Here is a 20,463-nt window from a genome sequence, read left to right as displayed (position 1 = left end):
AAACAGTTCTGATACTACTCTGTTGGCCACTGTTAGCTAAACCCTTCTCCCAGACTGCTCATTTCCATGTGGGCAAGTGACAACAGGGATCTATCTACAGAAAGACTCCTTGTGGATGAAGGATTGCTCCGCTGCCTGTAAACATCCTTATTGCACCCAGAATTTGCCACCTCAATTGGGTTCAGCCTTACAGCCAGTCAGATCAATACATTTTTTGCAGTGCAGTAAACAATGCAACACAGTGATTGCAAGTCTGTAGCTAGACAGACCCAAGTAGCAGCACAAGTAAGTCAGAAAATCTCCTGCATTTCTCTGGGTACAGAGCAAGCTCTGAGATCAGTCATCACAGTTGTTTTTATGTACAAAATATGTGTGTGCACACAGACATATGGACTAATACATTCATCACTAACCCTCATTATCCAAAGTCTAGCCATGACCCAGTAAACGTGCTTTAGCTGGGGCTGCCAAATGCACTCAGGACCAACCCCACAGTGGCTTTACAGATCACTGCATGAGGATACACTTGTAGGTGCAAAGTCAATCGAGAAGTTACTGTTCCAGCTCGTGATTCAGTCTTTAGTTCTCCAGACAATCTTTCCCAATCAAGACAACACACAGGTAGATTGTTTGTTTTTATCATTCATAGTGGAGTTTGGATTCAGGTTACCTGGAATGAAAAGAAGTTAAAGCAGTGTTAATGTTAAGTAAATAAGACCTGGATAAAGTCTGGACTCATGCTTCACTCACTTTTTGCTATACACCTTGTGTTAGACCTACATTATTCTGCATTCTCTCGTGGCTTTTTTTCCTACTGCAGTGAAATGAAGAAACATTAAAATAAGAGCCAATGCAAAATATATTGTAGAGAAAACCACTGGAGAAGTATTTCCAGGCTTTGGCTTATATCCAGTTCAGCTTCAGTGGGATCATTAGGTTCCAGCTGGCACTGAAAAATAGTCTGGTTGTGCCTTGGGTAGGAAGTTTGAAAAAAACTCAAAAAACCCAAGGTCATCTCATCCATTTGATACCTACACGCATTCTCAACAGAGGTTTTTGGCATGTTTTGTTTCAAACATCTCTAGTGCCAGTGCCTAGACATGCCTTTGCAAGACAAATCCCAAGGCCTCAAGGTCTCTCACTGAAGTGACAAAGTATGCTGCCTCTATTTTTTATAGTCCTAGTTCTTTCCACTGCTTACTCTATGATTCTCTTCTGCTCCTAGTATCTGTACCTTTCAATGCTTGCACTTCTGGCTGGTCTCCATAATTATAGCCAGATGTTGATCTGGATACCTCAGCATATCTGTTTCAAGCACTGTACAAAAGCGTGTTCAGAGGCTTTTGCAAGTAAGGGAGCTCTTCTGTGCTCTGAGCTCATCAAAGTTTGCATGACTCTAGCCCAGGGCAGGGCTGCCATGTGGAATCACCCTGAAGATGGGCAGACCCAGCACTTATATTTCTACAGAAGGAAGGTACATGTGCATCTCCCAAGCACTTGGAGCCAGATGTCAGTTCAGACTGAAAACAAAGAGAGAAAACTGCCACAGGTCATGGTGACATGCTACTGAGAAGTCTCAGCCTTGGTAAGCTTAGAGAACATTCAACCCAAGCACTGCCTCTGAACTGGGCTTCAAGTGAATAATTTTTAATGTCACTCTTTTGCAGGTTGGTATTTGAGCAATGCTGCCCTTACCTGTAAGTGATGGGGAAGAGAAAAGCTCTCTTTTCTCCCCCTCCTTCTCTCCACTTTCTTCCACATGGCATCTTCTTGATGTTCTCCTGTGAGGTCGCACTGCAACCTGCCCTCACTTCTGTGGCTCCTCTGTGTGCTACTGCTTCCTCCCCACATCTCCCTGTGGCATTTCCTTCTACCTGTCCCCCTCTGACACATCCTGCATGTCAGTATTATCACTACTCCAAACTCCCCCCACCTCTTCTTCCTTCCCTGTCTGTCTCACAATCGAGACCCTCATATGTTTACTGTGAAAGATGTCTGCACTTCCCTGCTTAATTTCAGCTCCCAGCCCTTTTATTCTTGTCACTTCCTACTCATCTTCTGACCTTTTCCTACATATCCCACTACAGTTAGAGCAAATACCCTCTTTGTATGTACCCAATAACGTTTCCCTCTTTCTCTTTAGAAAAGAGGCTGAAAATTCCAGTTACCACCCTTCCATGATCTCACTTTGGCTGAAAAATGCTGGTGCTAACTAAGCAGCTATTTCAATGTCATTGCAGTGCCCGGCGTAAATCCCATTTGTTGTTGCAAAAAGCACATGAAATTCAAACACAGAATCCTTCTACTAAATGTATGTATTCTGCAACCACCACTCACAAGGAATTAAGTCAATGTATGGAGCAACTTAGGACAGCAGATCCTTTTGAACAAGCCCATTTTGCTTTCCCCAAGGGAGAACACTAACCAAAAAGTCTGCACCTTCTGGAGGTACATAGCTTGAAGACTTTTGCAGTGTTTCCCAGAAACTGCACACAGATCTGTCTTTGCTGATCACAATCTGCCCAGCACCAGCTTAGAATGAACAAGATCCTGGTCAGGCTCCTCACTGGGCAACAGTGAAATTCAAGGGTTCTCTTAATTTGATGATGTGGTTTGAGAAAGCCTTGTAAGACAATTGTCTTGGTTTAGAACAAATTTAGGAGAAAACCTTTGAATAGGGTCTTTCTGGGAAGCAAATTTAAACGGCTTCTCCCCTTAGTTTCTTGTGCTTCTCTTCTGTCTTGTTTTCTCATTTCTGCATACGTGTTTCCAGAGCTGCAATTCTTGTGTGTGTTGGACTGTGCACAGCATCTGCATATGCTCGGAGCTTCTCTGCCATATCAAGCAGTTTCCTCCATGTCATTCAGTTTCATTATTGTTAAAGCAGAAGAGTATTCTTGTGGTCTAAGTCATACAAGTTTTTTGCTATATCAGGGGTGTGCATGGTACCAAGTCTGGGTTCTCAGTTTAGGACATCTGAGAAGGCAATCTCCACCACTGCCATTTCTCTCAAGCGTTGAATCCCTTGTTCTATGGTCTTCCACTGGGTCTGCTGCATATAGAAATCATCTGCACACAGATACCTTTGTGCCACATTCTTTAGGACTCATTTCTAGAGACTGCAGGGGTTAGCCTCTTTTATTATTTTTTGGTCCGTAACTGGATCGTGTGACAGGGATCACAAACCCCTCACTCCAGTGCCATCCAGCACTGCAGCCTCACCTGCAGCATCCCAAAGACAGACTAACCAACTAATCATAGATTCATCAGGTCATCGAGCGCAATCCTTTCTTGGGCCACGAAGGTCCTTCAGGGAAAAGGACTCAACAGTGGCTCCTGATCTTGTGCCAATTGGTTGAGCTGCTGATATTTTGCCAGTTTGTTCGGCTTCTGATTGGGTGTTCGGAGGCACTGAGGGTCCTTCACTTGGACTATTGTCCACTGCTCAGTTGGTTTCGTGTGTGCACTTCTTTACAGGGGCGACTGGTAGTGTTTTAGGCTCACTGTCTGGTTTGGCTGCTGATTTATCTCCCTGTCCCCCTGCCTCTATCTGCTGCCCTACAGTATCTAGCAGCGTGCAATAAGCATATGCCAGGGCCCAGCTTATTGCAATGATTCTTTTTTCCTTGGAATCATCCTGTCACTTCTCTTTCAAGTATTTCTTCACTTCAGCTGGGTTCTGAACTTGTTCTTGTGGAAAGTTTTCGGCTATAGGGTCAGAAAATTCTTCCAGGGTTTGGCCTATATCTTCCAATTCTCTACACTATTCAGGATTTTCTATACCTGGGCTTACTTCTGGGTCTACTTCTGGGTCAGGGGTCTCATCCGCTCTTTTGGAGATTTCAGCCTTTGTTCTAGAGAAGCTACAAACCATATAGAGAAAGCTCACTAGCTGAAATACCAGGAAGATGGTATTTTTAACTTTCAGGGGATGCTGAATATCCTTCAAAAGTGATGTAACCGACTCAAAAGAGAAGAAGGAAAGGAAAGGCTGAAAGGCTTCATTCTCTCTTCTTCTTCTAACAAACTGGGTCTAATAAATTTCTAAAACATGCTGCTGGAACTAGGATGCAGGGTAGGACAGCAAATAGAGGCAAGGGAGCAGGAAGATAAATCAGCTGCTAAACCAGACAGTGAGGCTAAGATAGAAGAGAAACACAAGAAACTAAGGGGAAGCTGTTTAAATTTGCTTCCCAGAAAGACCCTATTCAAAGGTTTCCTCCCAAAATTTCCCTAAACCAAGACAATACTTTTTTTTTTTTTTTTTTTTTTTTTTAAATTTGCGCCCAACTGCGGGGCTAAAAAGAGTAAAAAAAAAACTTGTACTGATTGCATTTTGGTTGTACTTTGTGGTGAGAATAAAGTAGTCAGTAGCCATGTTGCTCCTTGAATTCCTAATGTCTCTTGGAATTAAGTCCTTTCTGTGTTTCTGTTCCCTAGGCATTTTTGAGGTTTTAATACCTTCCTAGTCTCTAAGTTTGTTTTCTTACCCAGAAATAGCTTCAATGTTGTCCCTAACACATAGCTTTTACACTAGAGGTGCATGAACTAGGATAGCTATTTTCCTAAGCTCAATAATTATGATTTATAAGAAATCTATACAGGTACTGAAGTTTGTGCCAAGTATGTTTAGTTTATAGTCTCTTCATCCTACCCTGCTTCGCTCTCAGAACTAGTCTTAAAGGCACAGAACTCAATATACAGAAACACAAACAGAACAGATGACTGGGGAAACAAGCATCATAAAGTCACCCTAGGACAACAGTGCACATCTTCCATGCCGTGTGCTAGGACAACACCTGAGGATGTTAATTCAGATACTTAGTTTGGGACATACTTACTATCTGCAGCCCTTGTATTTTCCAGACTCCCAATTCTGACTCATAGGTATCCTTTTCTAGCCTGTAAATACCACGTCAGATTTCTAGACTCCATCACCGAACACACTTTCATCATTTCCCTTCCCAGTTCAGATTCTCTTCATCACCATTTGCTCCTACGAGACAGAATCTGACTTTTAGCCGGCTTGAACAATGTCTTTCCACTACTCTATGAGCTACTCAGTTGTGGATCTGGTGTCCCCACGCATTTGCAAGGTGGGATGTATCTCTGTGGTGCTAGAGAATTAGCAGTGACTTTGGAGGATGTGTGTGCAGACAGGCCCATGGGGCCTAAGTGTGCTGTTTAATCTTTAGAAAAGGTGAGGGCAGCTATTTCAAACTGTGAAGTTCTGAATAATTGCATCCTAACCTGCTTGCATACCAAGTACCTTCTCCTTCATTTCACTTCATTTCCTTCTGTCACTCAGAGTATCACAGCATCAGTTTTTACTAGCTTTGCTCAAAGACAACCTAAACTTTTAAAACTAAGTAAGCCCTAAAGTTACCCAAGAACAAAGTGCCTTCTATCTTTATACTGAGACTAGAACTCTATTCCATGGCTGTGTTTAAGAATTTTTTATTAAATCCTTTTCTTTTCCTCATGAGTTTCCATCTGCCCTCTACCATCTCTGTTCACATGCCACTTTGGGACTACTAGACTAGAGAAGTTTTCTTCCAAGAGCAGTGATTTAATTCAAAAGCAACACACAATCCATGATCTCCCTCCACCGTTTGATGACACCGAATGGTCAAAGTCTACTTACACCATACTTCAAGAGCTGTGGAGTCTCCCACTGTCACCATGAACAGGCATTCTCAATTTGCATAAACCAAAAATACTAGCAAGGATTCACTGGAAAGATTCATCAGGTCAGAAAAAGCACAAGGGGAAGACTGGTGTGCTCGACCTCAGCGCCTTCCCTGGACCTGTTCTCAATTCTTCCTTCCCCCTTATTGAAAGAGTTGGCAGTCTGCTGGAATTAACAGCGGCAATAAATAAACCCTGAACATAATAGCATGGTAATGTCTTTGTGGAAATGGTCTAGACCAAGCATCAGACTCTCTGGCACAGATCCACTGTGTTAGGAGAAACACGGACATACATCCCTGCTGCCCAGACAGTGCAATGCCCCAGCAGGGTGCAACACCCCACTGTCCAACCAAAGACATCGTGCCTTAAGCTGGGCCTGATTTCATCAGGACACTGTGGGAATGCCAGGCTGGCTGCTTTAAAATGGGTGACATTTTAAATCTGATATGGCAAAGCACTGATGAATCAGACATGACACAATCCTTTCCTTCTGTCACTAGAGGGTAGTGCAAGCACTCGGGTCCATTCCTGCAAGTGGAAATGCCCGTACATCTCCCCACAGGTCCTCACTGATTTTGCTTTTCCTGGCTTTAAGGAATGGGGGCCACCAGCACATAATGTCTGTGCTCACCACTTACTTGGAGGGAGGACCTCTTTAGACCAAGGTTCACTTCTGCCTCCCCAAACACCAAATGCAGATTCTAAAACGGATCTCCTACAGTCTTAAATAAATTAGCAATGTCTTCTTACAGTTCCTCTCTCTTGTGTTCGCTTGGCATTTTTGAGTTCATTAGCCAGAAATATTTAGCCAGAAATATTTCCAGAAGCCTAATTAATCACGGTTGTTGATTGTCCCAATACCCTGCTTTTCTTCTTGGTCTCAAGAAAATGTCTTTCCATTTCATATCATGGTAGCTGCAAAAGAATTTGGTCTCTCTACATCTGCATTTTGCATTCATCAGAGTGCAGAATGGTCTCTGGCCAGACAAGTAGGAAAGAAATTTTCTCCTTGCAATTAGTTTATTTTCCTCATAGTGCAGGATGTATTGACACCCAACACAGCTCACTGAAAGGAAGACAACCAGCCTGAACAGTCCAAAGATTTACTCCAATCTCACAAAACATGTAAAGTGTTTGGGAGTTAGCTGTAAACCCAAAACCTTTATCATTTGTGTCTTCAACTGATTGAAGCCTTGGAACGACTTAGTGAAAACATCAATCATGCATTAGCAAAGAAAGAAAAGTTGAGATCTAGTGATCTACTTCTTTGTAGCTTATATTTTCATGACCTTCTCTCCCATTTCAGAAGGTAGTAAAGGAGCAAATTAAAAAGACTTGTACCCTTTCCTCCATTCCTTGCCCCCTCACCTCAACAAAAAGACATGTTCCTCTCTTCTCCACCAGGAATTTGCTACAGTAAATACACCTGCCTAAACTCTAAGCAGGAAAGGAGGGATTACACTGCTTATCTGTCTGTGGCCTGCTGGCCACTACAATAGAGAACACAGTGCTGCTGTTTATTAGGGAAATGCAGTTCATGAACTGAGCACTGTTTTACACAAGGCAGTGTTTGCCTTCCTCTCCCTTTGTTGCCCAAAAGTATGAGAAACATCCACACGAGAAGTACCAACTTTACAGTAAGACTGCCATTAATTTGCTTTCAACTTATATTGCCTGTATTTTTTAATACAACTTCTACCTCCTGATCTCACTCCTTTTGATTCAGGGGAAATAAGAGGGTCTAATCACAGGTGTGTATAGTGGGTATGCTTGCATCCATCAGCCAAGCTCAGAACAAGGGACACAGAAAGCAGAGTATGCTGGTAAAAGCTTTACCTGAGTTGCCTCCAGTGCTCCGAACACTAGCGTGGCCAATGCTGAGCCTCTCATATTCCAGTTTCATGTTCCCAAGGTCTTCTCCTGAATGTCCTTCACTCGCAAAAGAATTGGCCTCAATGCTTGAGCCTGGCGACCGCTTGGCCTTGCGACTGAAAAGCCCGCTGGCAAACCGTTTTCCTTGCTTTACGCTGGTCTGTGCATCTTCTTTCTTTACATCACGAATAGACTCTCTGGATTTGGATTTATTTTTCAGGTCCATGTGGAGCCGGGACAACAGTTTCTGAGGGCTCCGATTCAGCTTGTTCAAGTTCTCCAGAGGTGGATCTATTTCTGGGAACACTTGCTCCAATGTGACTAAGTCATTCAGGAACTGATTTAACCGTTTCTTTGACTCATTTGTTTCCTCCTTTTCCATGTTTCCCTGATTGTCTTGCCTGTGCCATGAAGCCCAGAGCATCATATCACCACGGGTTGCCCCTGCTACTAAACCATACTTAGGGTTAATGAACTTCCGAGACACGGTGGAGGAATGAAAGCCTGGCTTCCCAATTCCAGGGAGGAATGGGTTATCAATACCCAGTTCCTTGTATAAATTAACTTCCTCTGAGATGGCATAGAGCTCACGAAACTCAATGTCAAACATCTCCACGTGCTGTCCTGTCAAGACTAGCAGGATGTTTCTGTCAATGTGGGATGAAGTCCATGTGAAGCTAAGAGAAAACAGAACCAACATTAGGTTTTGGGATGCATAGTTGACCCAGCCCACATAAGAAAACCTCAAATACTACAGGGGAATATGTAGCATTGTGCCCTTTACCCTTATATCCTTGTCCCAGATTGGCCCCAATAGATACATGACACAACATTATTGTTCTTCTTTAGACATGTAGACCAGATTTGGGAGAAAAAAGCCCTGAAACTCTGAAGGACAGTTTACCCTTTTGAAAAAGCAGCACTGCATCAACAGGAAGAGTCTCCAGACCGAAAACCTCACTGAAGAGAACTGAGTACAGGCACTGGTGGGAAGTCCTTGCAGACCCCTTCCTGATGCAGTGCGGAACTGTCTCTAGTCCTCTGAAATGATCTGCCAGCATGGGTATGTTCCATTCTCTGAGAAGGGCTCTATGTCACCTTCCCTGTTGTCCCACTCCAGTTTCTACAGATGCCACACAGATTACAGAAGGTGGGACAGAAGGGAGATGACACACGAAGAAGATTCTCAAGCCAAGTCTTGACCATTCTTTAAACAAATGCCTTAATGCCTTAGGCAAGAGTTACCCACCTGTATGATCCAGTGGCCACCTTTTCACCATCCACCATCAGGAATCGGGATGCCAGTGTGCCTCTGATCTTCCCTGATGGCATGTAGAACCCAACCCCTGTCACAGAGCGTATGCGAATATTCTAAACAGAGAGGTGAAAAGACAAAATGTCACAATAAATAAGACAGAAAATGAGATAATTGCGAGCTCCAAGTCTTAGGATGTCACTCACATTATCTCACTACTTCTGGGACTACAGCTTATTTTGTATCAGCCACCAGAAGGGCTGCAAAAGGAAAGCACGGTGCTGGAAGTCCTGTTGTCATCCCCTGTCTACACAGGTCACTTCTCTCCATCAGCTTGTAGCTGTCCAAGGGGTCAGCATCATCAAAACCCCGCCTGCTGTCTTCAGCTATTCACTTGAGCCACTGGCAACACAATGCTGTCAGACAAGTGTCTCTACTAATGTCCTGAATAGATCAGTGAAGAGGAATTTCTGAAGAACAGGAAGGAATATCTTTCATAAAATGAATGGAAGTAGTTAGAAAAAGAATACCTCTCCCCAAACCTCACATCTCACACCCTTTGGTCAGCAAACCTGCATGTAATAAAACAGAGCACTAGCAGACACAGAAAAGCAAAAAGTTAAGGTTACATGATTTTCAACAATAGATGTGTGCCTGTGCATACTATAGGAATACATATATTGGCACATTGGACTGAGTGTTACTCTGCTCGTGGGTCCTGGCTGCACAAGGCTGAACTGTCAAAGTGTCTAACATGAAACATTCCCCCTTCCCATTGAATGTCAGTATAAGTCTGGAGTAAATTATCTTGTCACTCTGACATACAAATCTAGACAATTTTCTTCATTCCACCATCTTTTTATGTAAAGATTCCTTAAGAATGAAAACCTGAAAGGCACTGTGAAATGCAGTCATAAATCCAGGGCTGGGAGTCAGATATTCTCAGGCGTAATTGCAGTTCTGATACTATTCCCTGTGATGTTCTGGGAAAGTCAATTCACCTTTGTTTCATTCTTCCCCATCTGCAGAGCAGAAGAATCAGGAGGATTTGGCTAATGCCAGCACAGCCTCAGATCTCACTGAGAGCTAAGTCCTATTATTATAAACCTCACTGGCAGCTTAAATATTGGAAGGCTATAGAAATCAGCATGCAGGAATGAGTGATTATAATACTGCAGATTTCTTTCAAAAGCTGTTTTTCTGAATATAACTCCTACCTTTTGAATCTGCTCCTATTTGCCCCACTAGAATACAGCAGTGGAAATACAAATTCTGACTAACAGTAACTGATGATAGTACTGTTTTGCATTCAGCTATTGCTTGATCTGTCTGGAGTCCTATGTGGGCATTAGCTAATTAATGCTCCCAACACTGCTGAAAGTATTATTACCCTGTTTTAAAGATGAGGAGCCTAAGACAGAAAAAAGATGAAGTGGCTTGCCAAAGGCCTAGCAGTGACTCATATGTGTGGGATGATGAAGGCAGGTTGGGTAGAGCACAGGGGAAAGGCTGCCCTTTCCAGTAGTTAAAATAACATTTGAATTTGGCTGGCTGATCACCTGAAATAACTTTTTTTCCCTTGCTGATTAATGTTGGATGTGGGATTTTCCAAATCATGCTATGCTGACTGCACAAGACAAGAGGTCAGTCGACAGCTCTGACGTGAGATGTACTCCTGTGAATCAAGAAGTATCAGCCTGTGTGAGCAGAAAGTTTCCCAGCATATAACAAGTGTGCATCTTATTGTGTTTGTATGTTCTATCACCTTCTTTTGTTGAAAAGAAAGCACACTTGAATTTCTGCAGTAACTGAGCTGTCTGTAACACTTAGAAATGTGCAGAGGGAATAGAACCGAACAGCTGAGCACATAAACCTCTTTGAATAAAGTAGGTACAGGAGTGCATTAATACATCTTGAAATGCAAAACACAAGCACAAAGTCATATAAACATCGAGTCACTTAACAGGTTATTTGTATAATATTTTCTGCCTTGAAAGATCTTGGAGCATTTGTAGACTGCTAAGTCAAGCTGTACAGAGGAAGAACAAGCCTGGGTTCGCGTACTAAAGACTGCACAGTACCAAAAGAGGAAAGACAAATATAAATGAGGTGAGATTGCAGGCATTTTCAGAGGGGACTAGAGTTACAGTAGTAACAAACATTTTGAGAAGAGGACCAGTTAGCTCACCGGACAGAAGTGATGACTCTGGATCTGTATTACTGCAGAAGCCTGCTTAAGGTTTGTTTTGTCATATCCTGGCTTATGGGAGATGCAGTCTGCCTTGAATTTCCATATTTCCTTTCCTCAGGCTTGCACCACTCCTCATCCCAAGCAGTGACTATCTCCCTGGCTACAATTTAATATGACTGGTAACAGTCAAGTCTGACAGAGCATCCTAATACAAACAGCAAGGATTTGGTCTTCCTTGTTTTATTGTGACGCTTAAACTTCACTCTGAATCCACAGAAAGCTGAATTAGACTCGATTTGGAAAGTCAGTAATGCTGTGACTGACTTGACAGACGTAGGCTGTAGTGCTTACAAACTGGGGCTGAGTAGGGGGGATACACAAGACAGACCCTAAAAGGGAGGTGTTGTAACTGCTTCCACCAAAGAGTTCTACGTGCACCTTCCCTCTCAGAACTGAGAAATCCTCTCTTTGCCCTGGACAGTTTTGGAAAAGGCATGGTTATTGACAAAATAGTGTAACTTGCAAGTATTCAGGGAGAACAGGATGGAATGCAGCTAGCTGGCACATGGCCTGCCAAGATCATTACTATTATCTATTCGTGTCTTTACAAAAGGAGAGCCTTGCAAGCTCCCATTCTCAGAAAGTCACAAGTGGTCTAGAAGAATACTCTAGTAGACTATTAAAAAACCAAGAGCACTGCTTCACATCACATTCAGCTCCTCCCTCATCTCAAGTAGGAATCAACCACAAAAAATGTAAAATACTGAAATTAAATTCCAAAAGATTCTTAGGCAGAAGATTTTTAGACTTTCTGAAGCGAAAGGAGAAACTTCTTACGTGTTGGGAAAATTAATGTAAAAAATAACGTGAACTTCCTGCAGATAAGGCATTCACTGGGCTTGCTTGGAACTCTAGGAGAATTCTCTGTCTTTGGGCAGGAATGTCTGTTACTGTGGGTGGGGTTAACAAAAACATGAGGACCAAAACCACTTATCTAAAAACTGGAGAGAACATTCACCCTCAGGTCCTGCAAAAAGAGGAATTTCTGAGGGGCTATGAATTTTGTGTTTGTGAGAATTCTGATTCACTGTGATCTCCAAAGAACACTCTTGTGTCAAACATAACAGAAGTCTGACAAACCATGGCCTGTAAGCTCAGGAAGCCCTACGATTCACATACACATGATATGCTCTTATGAACAACCCATGAATGTTCTGATGATTGAATTTGAATACATTTCCCGTGAACTCTGACCTTCAGACAAAAATTGGGGTTTTCTCATTTCACGCTTGGAGTTGGTTAAGAACTTTTACTATTTGTAGGGTGAAGTACTATCTTCCTACAGCAATTTCCCTCACATGATATTGTCAGCAGATCATGATACCTTGCCATCTCTACAAAAATAATACAACAGCCAGGAATTTTGTGAAAATGTCCATCGCTGTACATAGACAAAGGGCAAACCCCAGTGTTAACAGCAAATCTCCCTGTATTAGGACTGTTGAAATATTCACTTTGCATTGGATGAACAGGGCAATGGGACCAAAAGGGCGGCAAACACGGAACAAAATGAGTATCTGGTGGTGACAGAAGACAGGAAAAACATTGTGACCCTGCAGTTCATGGTAGTGCATCATCTCTCTTCCCCTGGGATCAGAACTTGCCTCAACCTTAGAGTTGCATCTCATGTGGCTGCAACTTCCTGAGGAAAAAAAAAAACATCCTCTGTATCTTGCACAAGCATTCCAAAGGAAAGGTGGGCAGAAGGGCAGGAAAGAAGAGTATGCAATTCCTTTGCTGGCAAATTATGCCTGGTGAAAACTGGTGAAAATCTTCTAGAATAAAGCAAAATGGCAATTTAAAAAGGAGATAACATTTTCCCTGTTGCTAAAAATCCGAGCAGAAGAAACTCAGACATCAAAGCACATGTCAGGAGAAGGTAGATAAGAAATGGATGAATGATAGAGTTAACTCAGCAATTTCAATATCCTCTGGGATCAAAAAATGCCGGACAAAATGATTTTGCCTAAACAAGACAGCAGGCCCAGCTTGCTTTCTTGCTTTAAATCTGGATCTTTAACCCTTGGCTTATTACATCAAAGAGGAAGGTCTGGGGGGAGTCCTCAAGGGGAAACCTTAACCTTGTTGGAGCTTCCTTGGGTCTCCAAAACCTGTTGCCAGGGAAATCCCTACATGATGGTTTCTGCTACGCTGACCCAAGCAGCAGCATAGGCACATCCAAGGCAGCTGTAGGTGGGATACAAACAGAACATTTTCCTTGAGAGGAAAATTACTTGTTTCCCCATTCCATGAAGAATCTGCCTGGTCATTCCATAGAACCATGTACAGGAATTAACTACACTGACCTTAGCAAGACTAACAAAAACCTAAGCCATACTGGAAAAGGAAGATAACAACCTTCAGGGGAATTTAAGATCCAGTAGGAGATGCCAGGGAAAAGAAGGGAAAAATTTGAAGGACAGCAATCTGGGGGTTGAAGCTCTGCAGAATAGTGAACAACTAGGTCAAAAGATGTTAAAAATTTCTTCTCAGTGGACTTCCTTCAACTCAGCTTGTACTATTTTCAGCTGAAGAAGACTAAAGAAAAACATAGCATGGGCTGCCATGAAAGAAGGAAATCAGTGAAGGTATACAAAGCTTTCTCATTCTTTTGATTGCATCAGTTCAAACTGCACCTCCTTGGAGAGAGGACTGCTGCAGGACCTAGGCACTGCTGTGTGTGCCTCACATCACTGTGATCACTGATTTAGGAGTGTCAAGTCTGATACCTGTGGAGAAGGACAAGAGGAAGAGCAGAAGGGGACTGCTTACTGTTTAGAGACAGAAAAGACTGACTGAAAGGAACTCACCTCTCCAATAGCAATACAACTCTTTCTAAAATGCCAGACATCTTTTCATTCACTCTGTCCAGGAGTTAAAACATTGTAGTACTGAAGACATCATTCCTGTACATGATGAGAAAACACTGGGAAATGGGTACCAGAGCAAATGCAACTACTGCTGTGATTTCACAGCTATGTACCAAAGAGACACAAGCCTAGGACACACAGTACTACTAGCACTTGAAAAGTGGCTGTTATAATGAGGTCTGTGTCTTGCTTTCAAAGACACCAGAGGGAAGGAACTTCCACCACCACTGTTTTGGAGAAAGATGAGAAAACTTCTCAGCTGGATGTCTTTTTTGATGAAACAAGAGCAGAGTGGTAGTTCATAGGAGCATGGTTTCAGGTATATGCAGGTAATTTTCATCCAGATTTAAGATGGTTCCCCTAAAATGATTCCTATGAGGCTCTATAATCTTCAGAGTTTTTTGAGTTTTGGTTGTGTTTTGGGGTTTTTTTTAACTATTAATTGAGTGTTCATGGAAAATCCACCCTTCCTTCCAGGCAAAAAGCACTTTTTCCCCCACCACTGCTCAGAACAGCTGGATCACAAAGGAGGGTGAGTCTGGCATCCATCTGGTTGTTTCCAACCTAGCAACTTTTTTCAGTATTCAGAACAAGTCTGTAGTAGCAAGAGTGACTAAAAAGATGGGGGGAAAAAAGGAAGGACTACAATACTAACAAGAAACACACAAAGGATTTCAGTCTGTATGTAATGGAGTGTGATTCCTCTGAGGCTGCTTCTGCCAACCAAGCTAGACTGACTACTCTGCTGTGCTGCATGCACTGTGTGAACACACTCTGGCATGGGACTGGGCAGCAGCTGTGGCCCTCAATCCCTTAAATTCTCCTTCAGAGGAGGACTGCAAACTCATTCACTCCTGGATGATCACTGCTGGATAGGAAAGTCTTGATTTCACACAGTATATGTGTCCTGTAAGAGGGATCCATACAGACAACCCAAAGAGCTACTTGGGACTCTAGTTTGAATCCTCACATAGAAAACCTATGGGAATTTTCTCTGATCATTTTTTTCCCCAGACCGAAATATTTAGGTCACAAGAGCAAGGAAACTACACAGATCCCTCTCTTGGGTGAAAGGCAAAAAAATTCCTTTTTCTTCCCTTCTGTATTATCAAGTCACTCTGTTATCTCTCTGTGTTCCATCAACCCTCTCTAAGTGCTGTGGTATGACTCCTAGGGAGGAGGAGATGTGTTTGCCGGTCCAAGCAAGTTCCAAGATCCATTACAGCTGCGAAAGGCCGTTGACCTGCAGGAGATAATTGTTCAGAACTGAGTATCTTACCCGGATCTGCAAGTCACTGAGGTCAAGGCACCTGCACATTTCCAGGAAGAGCTTCACACCCTCCTCATCCAGGATTATGTAGACTGGGATCCAGCGTTTATACGCTGCATCAACAATATCGCGGAAGATGTCCCGGTCCGTAAATACGTCCATGACCACTGCAATGATCTGGAAACAAGAAGATGGTAGACAGACAACCGAATAAATATTGGGAACTGAAAGGAAGGCCCGTCCCACTGGTGCAAAATAAAGGAGAGCACTGATATCAGATAATGGAAGAGAAGCCCATAGGGAGACGAACGTACAGGGATGTAGATGCCCGAGCACTACCAATAATTGTGATTTTCTGGGTTAGCTGCTGCACTTTGGAAGGAACTTAATAAATGTCTATGAGTGTTCTCCTTCTTCTGGATGAAAATGACTTATTTTAGCAGCCTGAGGAATGCCAAAGCCAAATACCTAGTTTTTCCTCTGTATTGAGAAACTTCCATTGTCTCTGTAAGAATTCACTTAAATGAAGAAGAACACTGAAAATAGATGAGAAAAAAAGACTGAAAACACAACTTTAACACTTAACCTTAAGGTGTCTGATGGAAGAATGAATATGCAGAGGAATCAGGGCCTGCATCCTCAGCCATGATGCATAGCGTAGAAAACAAGAATTCTGCTTTCCTTTTCCATCCCTAAGCCCCTGTGAAGGGTTTGCTCTCAGGGCTGGCTTCCCAAGGAATGATTTATAGAGCTCAAACATAAACACCTTGTATTTCTCAGGAAGGGACTGGAGTGTATTCAAGATTTGTATTCAATAATCATTCCTTCTCTCCCCCTGTACTGTTTTTCTGGTATAAAACTAATCCATATTTCCAGGCATAGATTTCACATAAAAACAAAAGGGTTCACTGACGTGAGAAACAAGCCTGAACATTTATAGGATGAGTAACAACAAAACCAAGAAGGTTATGGGTAACTTTAATGCTGATCTTACAGAAAGGGAGAGAAAGACAAAACATCTATCTTTTACACCATTAGAAATACCAATTAATTTTTCTGCCCGGGTTATTCTTCCCAACATTTTAAAGGCTATGGTTGGGGGAAACTACTGTTTTTCTAGTCCCTCTGCATAACACTGGCATGCCAGGTCAGAGCTGCCATGCTTGCAGTCTGCTGGGAATAGAGTTGCCTACATTTTAATTTCCCAGGTGCTGGGCATCACTGCAATAAGCCCATCTGGGCTGGGGATGGCATATACAGGTGTGAATGGAGTTAATACTGAATCACGCAGCAGGATTTTCTTCACTTGATGCTCGGAAGAGGTGCAGCTTTCTTGCAGGAGCTCCCTAAGGAAGGGGAAGTAATTCTCCCCAGAGACCTCTTTCCTGTGATAAGTACCCTTGAACAAATGGCTTTTGGGAAAGTGATGCCACAGTAAACATCCCTCACTTCATCTGCTGAATTTCTGGTGAGTCTCTGTTTGCATGGCCAACAACAACCAACACATCTGCTCCTTCTGTCAACAGTGCTTACACCAGCTTCCCTTTATTAGAGAAAGAAAAAAGAGCTGACATTGTATTTATGCTCAACATTAACATGTGAGCTCCTAACAGGGATTAACTGTGCTGGAGCTACACCGTACTAAGTCCCACAGTAACTTCTACTAGGCAGGATTTCAGGTCCTGCCTTGGTTCTCCCCTCCCAGCAGGATGCAGGGAATGTTATCAGAACTTCTGAAAATTAAAATACAGCGAAGCTGCGCCATTCTGTTTCTGAACAACTCCATATACAGGCAAATCATAATTAAAGGCATGAACAGTCCATGCATTAACTCAGGCCTGTTATGCGCCCTCTGCTCCCAAACACAGTGGTATGGATGAGCTGTTTAGGAGAAAGGACAACCAGATAATATTCATTTGCAGTAAGAGCATCCACACAGGGAATGGCTAGCAGAAGCACGAACTTCTTTTCTCCCCATCCCCTCCATTTGCAATGAGTGTAAGGACCACGGAAATTACAGCCCTTCCTGGACAAACCACAAATTGCCAGTACCAGCTTCCCAATGTGAAGGGATGTTCCCTTCAGGCTGTGGGGCCCAGGGTCAGTTCAGGCTTCTTTCCAAGACTGGGAACCATTGAGAACAGCCATCAAAGCTCCCAACGGGCAACGCCTGTTGTTGTGTTTGCCATCTCAAACCCCTGTCACAGCTGGTGATCTGACAAGATCACCTAGGAGCATTCTCAAGCAAGTTCCAGCATGAGTGTCTACCCCTGCAAGAGGTTCTCCCCATTTCTCTTCCTATCCTATGGATAATAAACTTATCTGTAGGGCCCACAGGTGTGCCTAGCTCTTCATAGGAATTTTAAGACTGGCAAGTTAATGCTTGCTAATCTCATTGCAGCAAGGTAGCTTAATTAACATATATTTGTAAAATACTGACGATAAGCCACCCACAGACATGTGCCACATATTACCAGTATCTGTTTAGACCACCCCTCTCTCAGAAAAAAACAACCCAACAAACCCCCACTCTCTTTTGCTGATTAAAAAGCTGCTACCTGGAGACTTTTTTTTTTTTTTTTTTTGCCAGGGCCAGCTCAGCTGAACACAATAGTCATAGTTATCTATGAAAAGGACCATTAAACACTCAAATGGCTGTTAAACATGAAACCAGCTTCAGGCTGGGAGGGGCACAGTTTGTCCAGTCAGTGAAAAAATAAAAATCCACAAAGGAATAATTACTTCTAGGTGCCAGGCACACCTATTGAAAAAAAACAAACTTTCCCAGTTCTTGAAGAGTCTACAGAAGCCTTTGTAGCAGTGCAGAGAGGTGAAGTTGCACTATATCGGAGTGTAAGGATTTTACAGCTTCTGAGTGACTGATCACACCAGCCACTGAACAGAATTAGAGGGCGTGCACAGTTTCTGAGAGCGGGGAGCTGAGAAGATCACCCACCAGATTAATGCCTCCCTGGAAAGTTTCCTTTGTTTCCCGGCATATTTCGTTTGAACAAGTCTGGAAAAGTTGTGCATACGGTGTGTGCTGGCAGAGGGGAACAGGTGGAGAAGGAAATGACTGCTGAATTATGAAGCAGAAAAACCAGGAAGCCGCAAAACTAAGCGCAGGAATGAAGTTTCTTACACTGTTCTCCCCTTTACCCAAGGGATGCGTCAGCTCTGACGGGAATCTTTTCCCGGGTGGTTTTCCCCGGGAACTTCACCCACATCCGGGGTGGGTGACGAAAACCCTCGTCACTGCCCTCACCTGTTCACAGCGAGCTCTTGTAGCATCGTGTCTGGTTTGTTCCTTACCAGAGGTGTCTGTCACCACCACCAGTCATTTCCAGGGAAAGAGAAATGGGAGGAGCAGCCGCATATTGCCTGCACTTTGGCTACTTGCAGTACAGGCTGGACCGTGTCGAGACCACAAAAAATAAACCCAAAGAATACCATCCCATAAGCGAACACGCTGCCCTGTCTTTAACTAGGGATACCTGCACACACCAGGCAGGGGTGGCTGTCACACCATCGTGACCCGGGAATGAGGCCGGGACAGGACAAGGCGAACCACGGGTACAGCACCCCAACTGAGGGAAGGCGGAGGGGCCGTGCATAGCTTTAACCCCATCGCGGGCATCGGCTTAGCCAAAGCGTAACAGACCGGCGACAAGGGCGCAGAGAAAGCCCTGCCTGGTGGACGACGACCGTCGGAGTGCTCCTGCCTCGGAGCTCAGGGCAGCGGGGCCGCGGGGAGCTCAGGCCGGAGCAGGGCAAGGCTGGCCGGGCCGTACCTTCTGCGCCTGCTGGATCATCTCCCGCACCACCTCCTTCAGGTGCGGCGCGCTCTCCTCCTTGCGCGGGTGCGTGAAGAGGGACACGCGGCTGATGCCGCGGTAGAAAGTCCTGTCGGTCCAGCCCAGGTCCAGCGGCGGCACCTCGGTGTCCGAGCACTCGGGCCAGTAGGCCAGCGACAGGGTCTCGCCGCCGGGCCCCCGCGCCACCTTGCCGCCCTCCCGGGGGTCGTCGTAGCCGCGCCAGCCGCCCCTCAGCTCCTGCAGCTCCCGGCCCGAGAGGAAATCGCGGAGCCGCTCCTTCCTCAGCGCCTCGCGGTACGCGGCCTCGCCGCGGGTCACCAGCGCCTCCAGGGCCCGCCGCTGCTCCTCGCTGTAGTAGAAGCGGGCCTGCGCCTCCGTCACCTTCTCGTTGACGTGCAGCTCGTCCAGCAGCAGCACCTGGGACTCCGCCATGCCGCCGACAGCCCCAGCGCAGCGCCGGCCGGCAGCGAGGGCAGCGGGCTGCGGCACGGAGGGGGAGGCAGGGCCGGCACCGCCTCACCTGGCCCGGCCCGGCCCGCCCCGACGGGTGCGGCCGCCGCTCCCCATCGCCCCGGGCCGCGCCTGTCCCGGGGACAGCGGCTGTGGGGACAGCGGCCGCGGGGACACCGGCCGCGGGGACAGCGGCTGTGGGGACAGCAGCTGTGGGGACAGCAGCTGTGGGGACACCGGCCGCGGGGACAGCAGCTGTGGGGACAGCGGCCGCGGGGACAGCAGCTGTGGGGACAGCAGCTGTGGGGACAGCGGCTGTGGGGACACCGGCCGCGGGGACAGCGGCCGTGGGGACAGCAGCTGTGGGGACAGCAGCTGTGGGGACAGCGGCCGCGGGGACAGCAGCTGTGGGGACAGCAGCTGTGGGGACAGCAGCTGTGGGGACAGCGGCCGCGGGGACAGCAGCTGTGGGGACAGCAGCGCCCGCGAAACCGGAACGACCTCACCCTTAGGTCAGGATGCGGGATGCAAGGCGAGATAAAGGGAAGAGACTGGTTCCGTGGCGGCCCAAACCAGCTTCGAGGGGTGTGGGTTAGGCGTCTTTAACTAATTTGCGAAATGGTGTTTTAGGAGCGAACTTGCTGCCCTGAAATGGGAAGACCCTCGCCCTCCGAACGCGTGGATTTGGAATACCCTGTGCCTTTAAACCGAGGTGGGGAAAGAGAAGGCAGTAGTCGCTCAGCCAGATAGTGATGCAGATTCATTATGCAAATGTTGCCTGAATAGGATTGTATAAATATGCTTGCATTTGTGTATGTAGGTATAAATAGGCTTCCTGGTTTTGAGGATTTACCACTTTGCGCCCATCTCTGCGCAGACATGAAATAAAATCGAATCTCTCAACTCTACGTGTGGATCAGCTTCCCCGCTGGTTGAAAGAACTCAGATTTGGGACAACACCCTGGCAGGGCTGGCACCAGTGTCCTGAC

At 45.1% G+C, this 20,463-nt stretch overlaps 1 protein-coding gene across 1 annotated transcript; it reads right to left on the bottom strand.

The window, feature by feature from the left end:
• Positions 1–425: 425 nt before the first annotated feature.
• Positions 426–19,457, bottom strand: FAM83F (family with sequence similarity 83 member F). The gene is made up of 5 exons (XM_066318547.1): positions 19,001–19,457; positions 15,219–15,386; positions 8,813–8,934; positions 7,528–8,240; positions 426–670 (listed from the first exon to the last, which is right to left on the bottom strand). Exons 1-5 carry the CDS (start codon positions 19,454–19,456, stop codon positions 606–608), a joined length of 1,524 nt encoding a protein of 507 aa, XP_066174644.1. The 5' UTR covers position 19,457; the 3' UTR covers positions 426–605.
• Positions 19,458–20,463: the final 1,006 nt, after the last annotated feature.

Source organism: Sylvia atricapilla, chromosome 5 (genome assembly GCF_009819655.1).
Source record: "Sylvia atricapilla isolate bSylAtr1 chromosome 5, bSylAtr1.pri, whole genome shotgun sequence".
Lineage (NCBI taxonomy): Eukaryota > Metazoa > Chordata > Aves > Passeriformes > Sylviidae > Sylvia > Sylvia atricapilla.
Note: the sequence above shows the minus strand (reverse complement) of the source record. Positions and strands in the feature narration are given on the sequence as shown.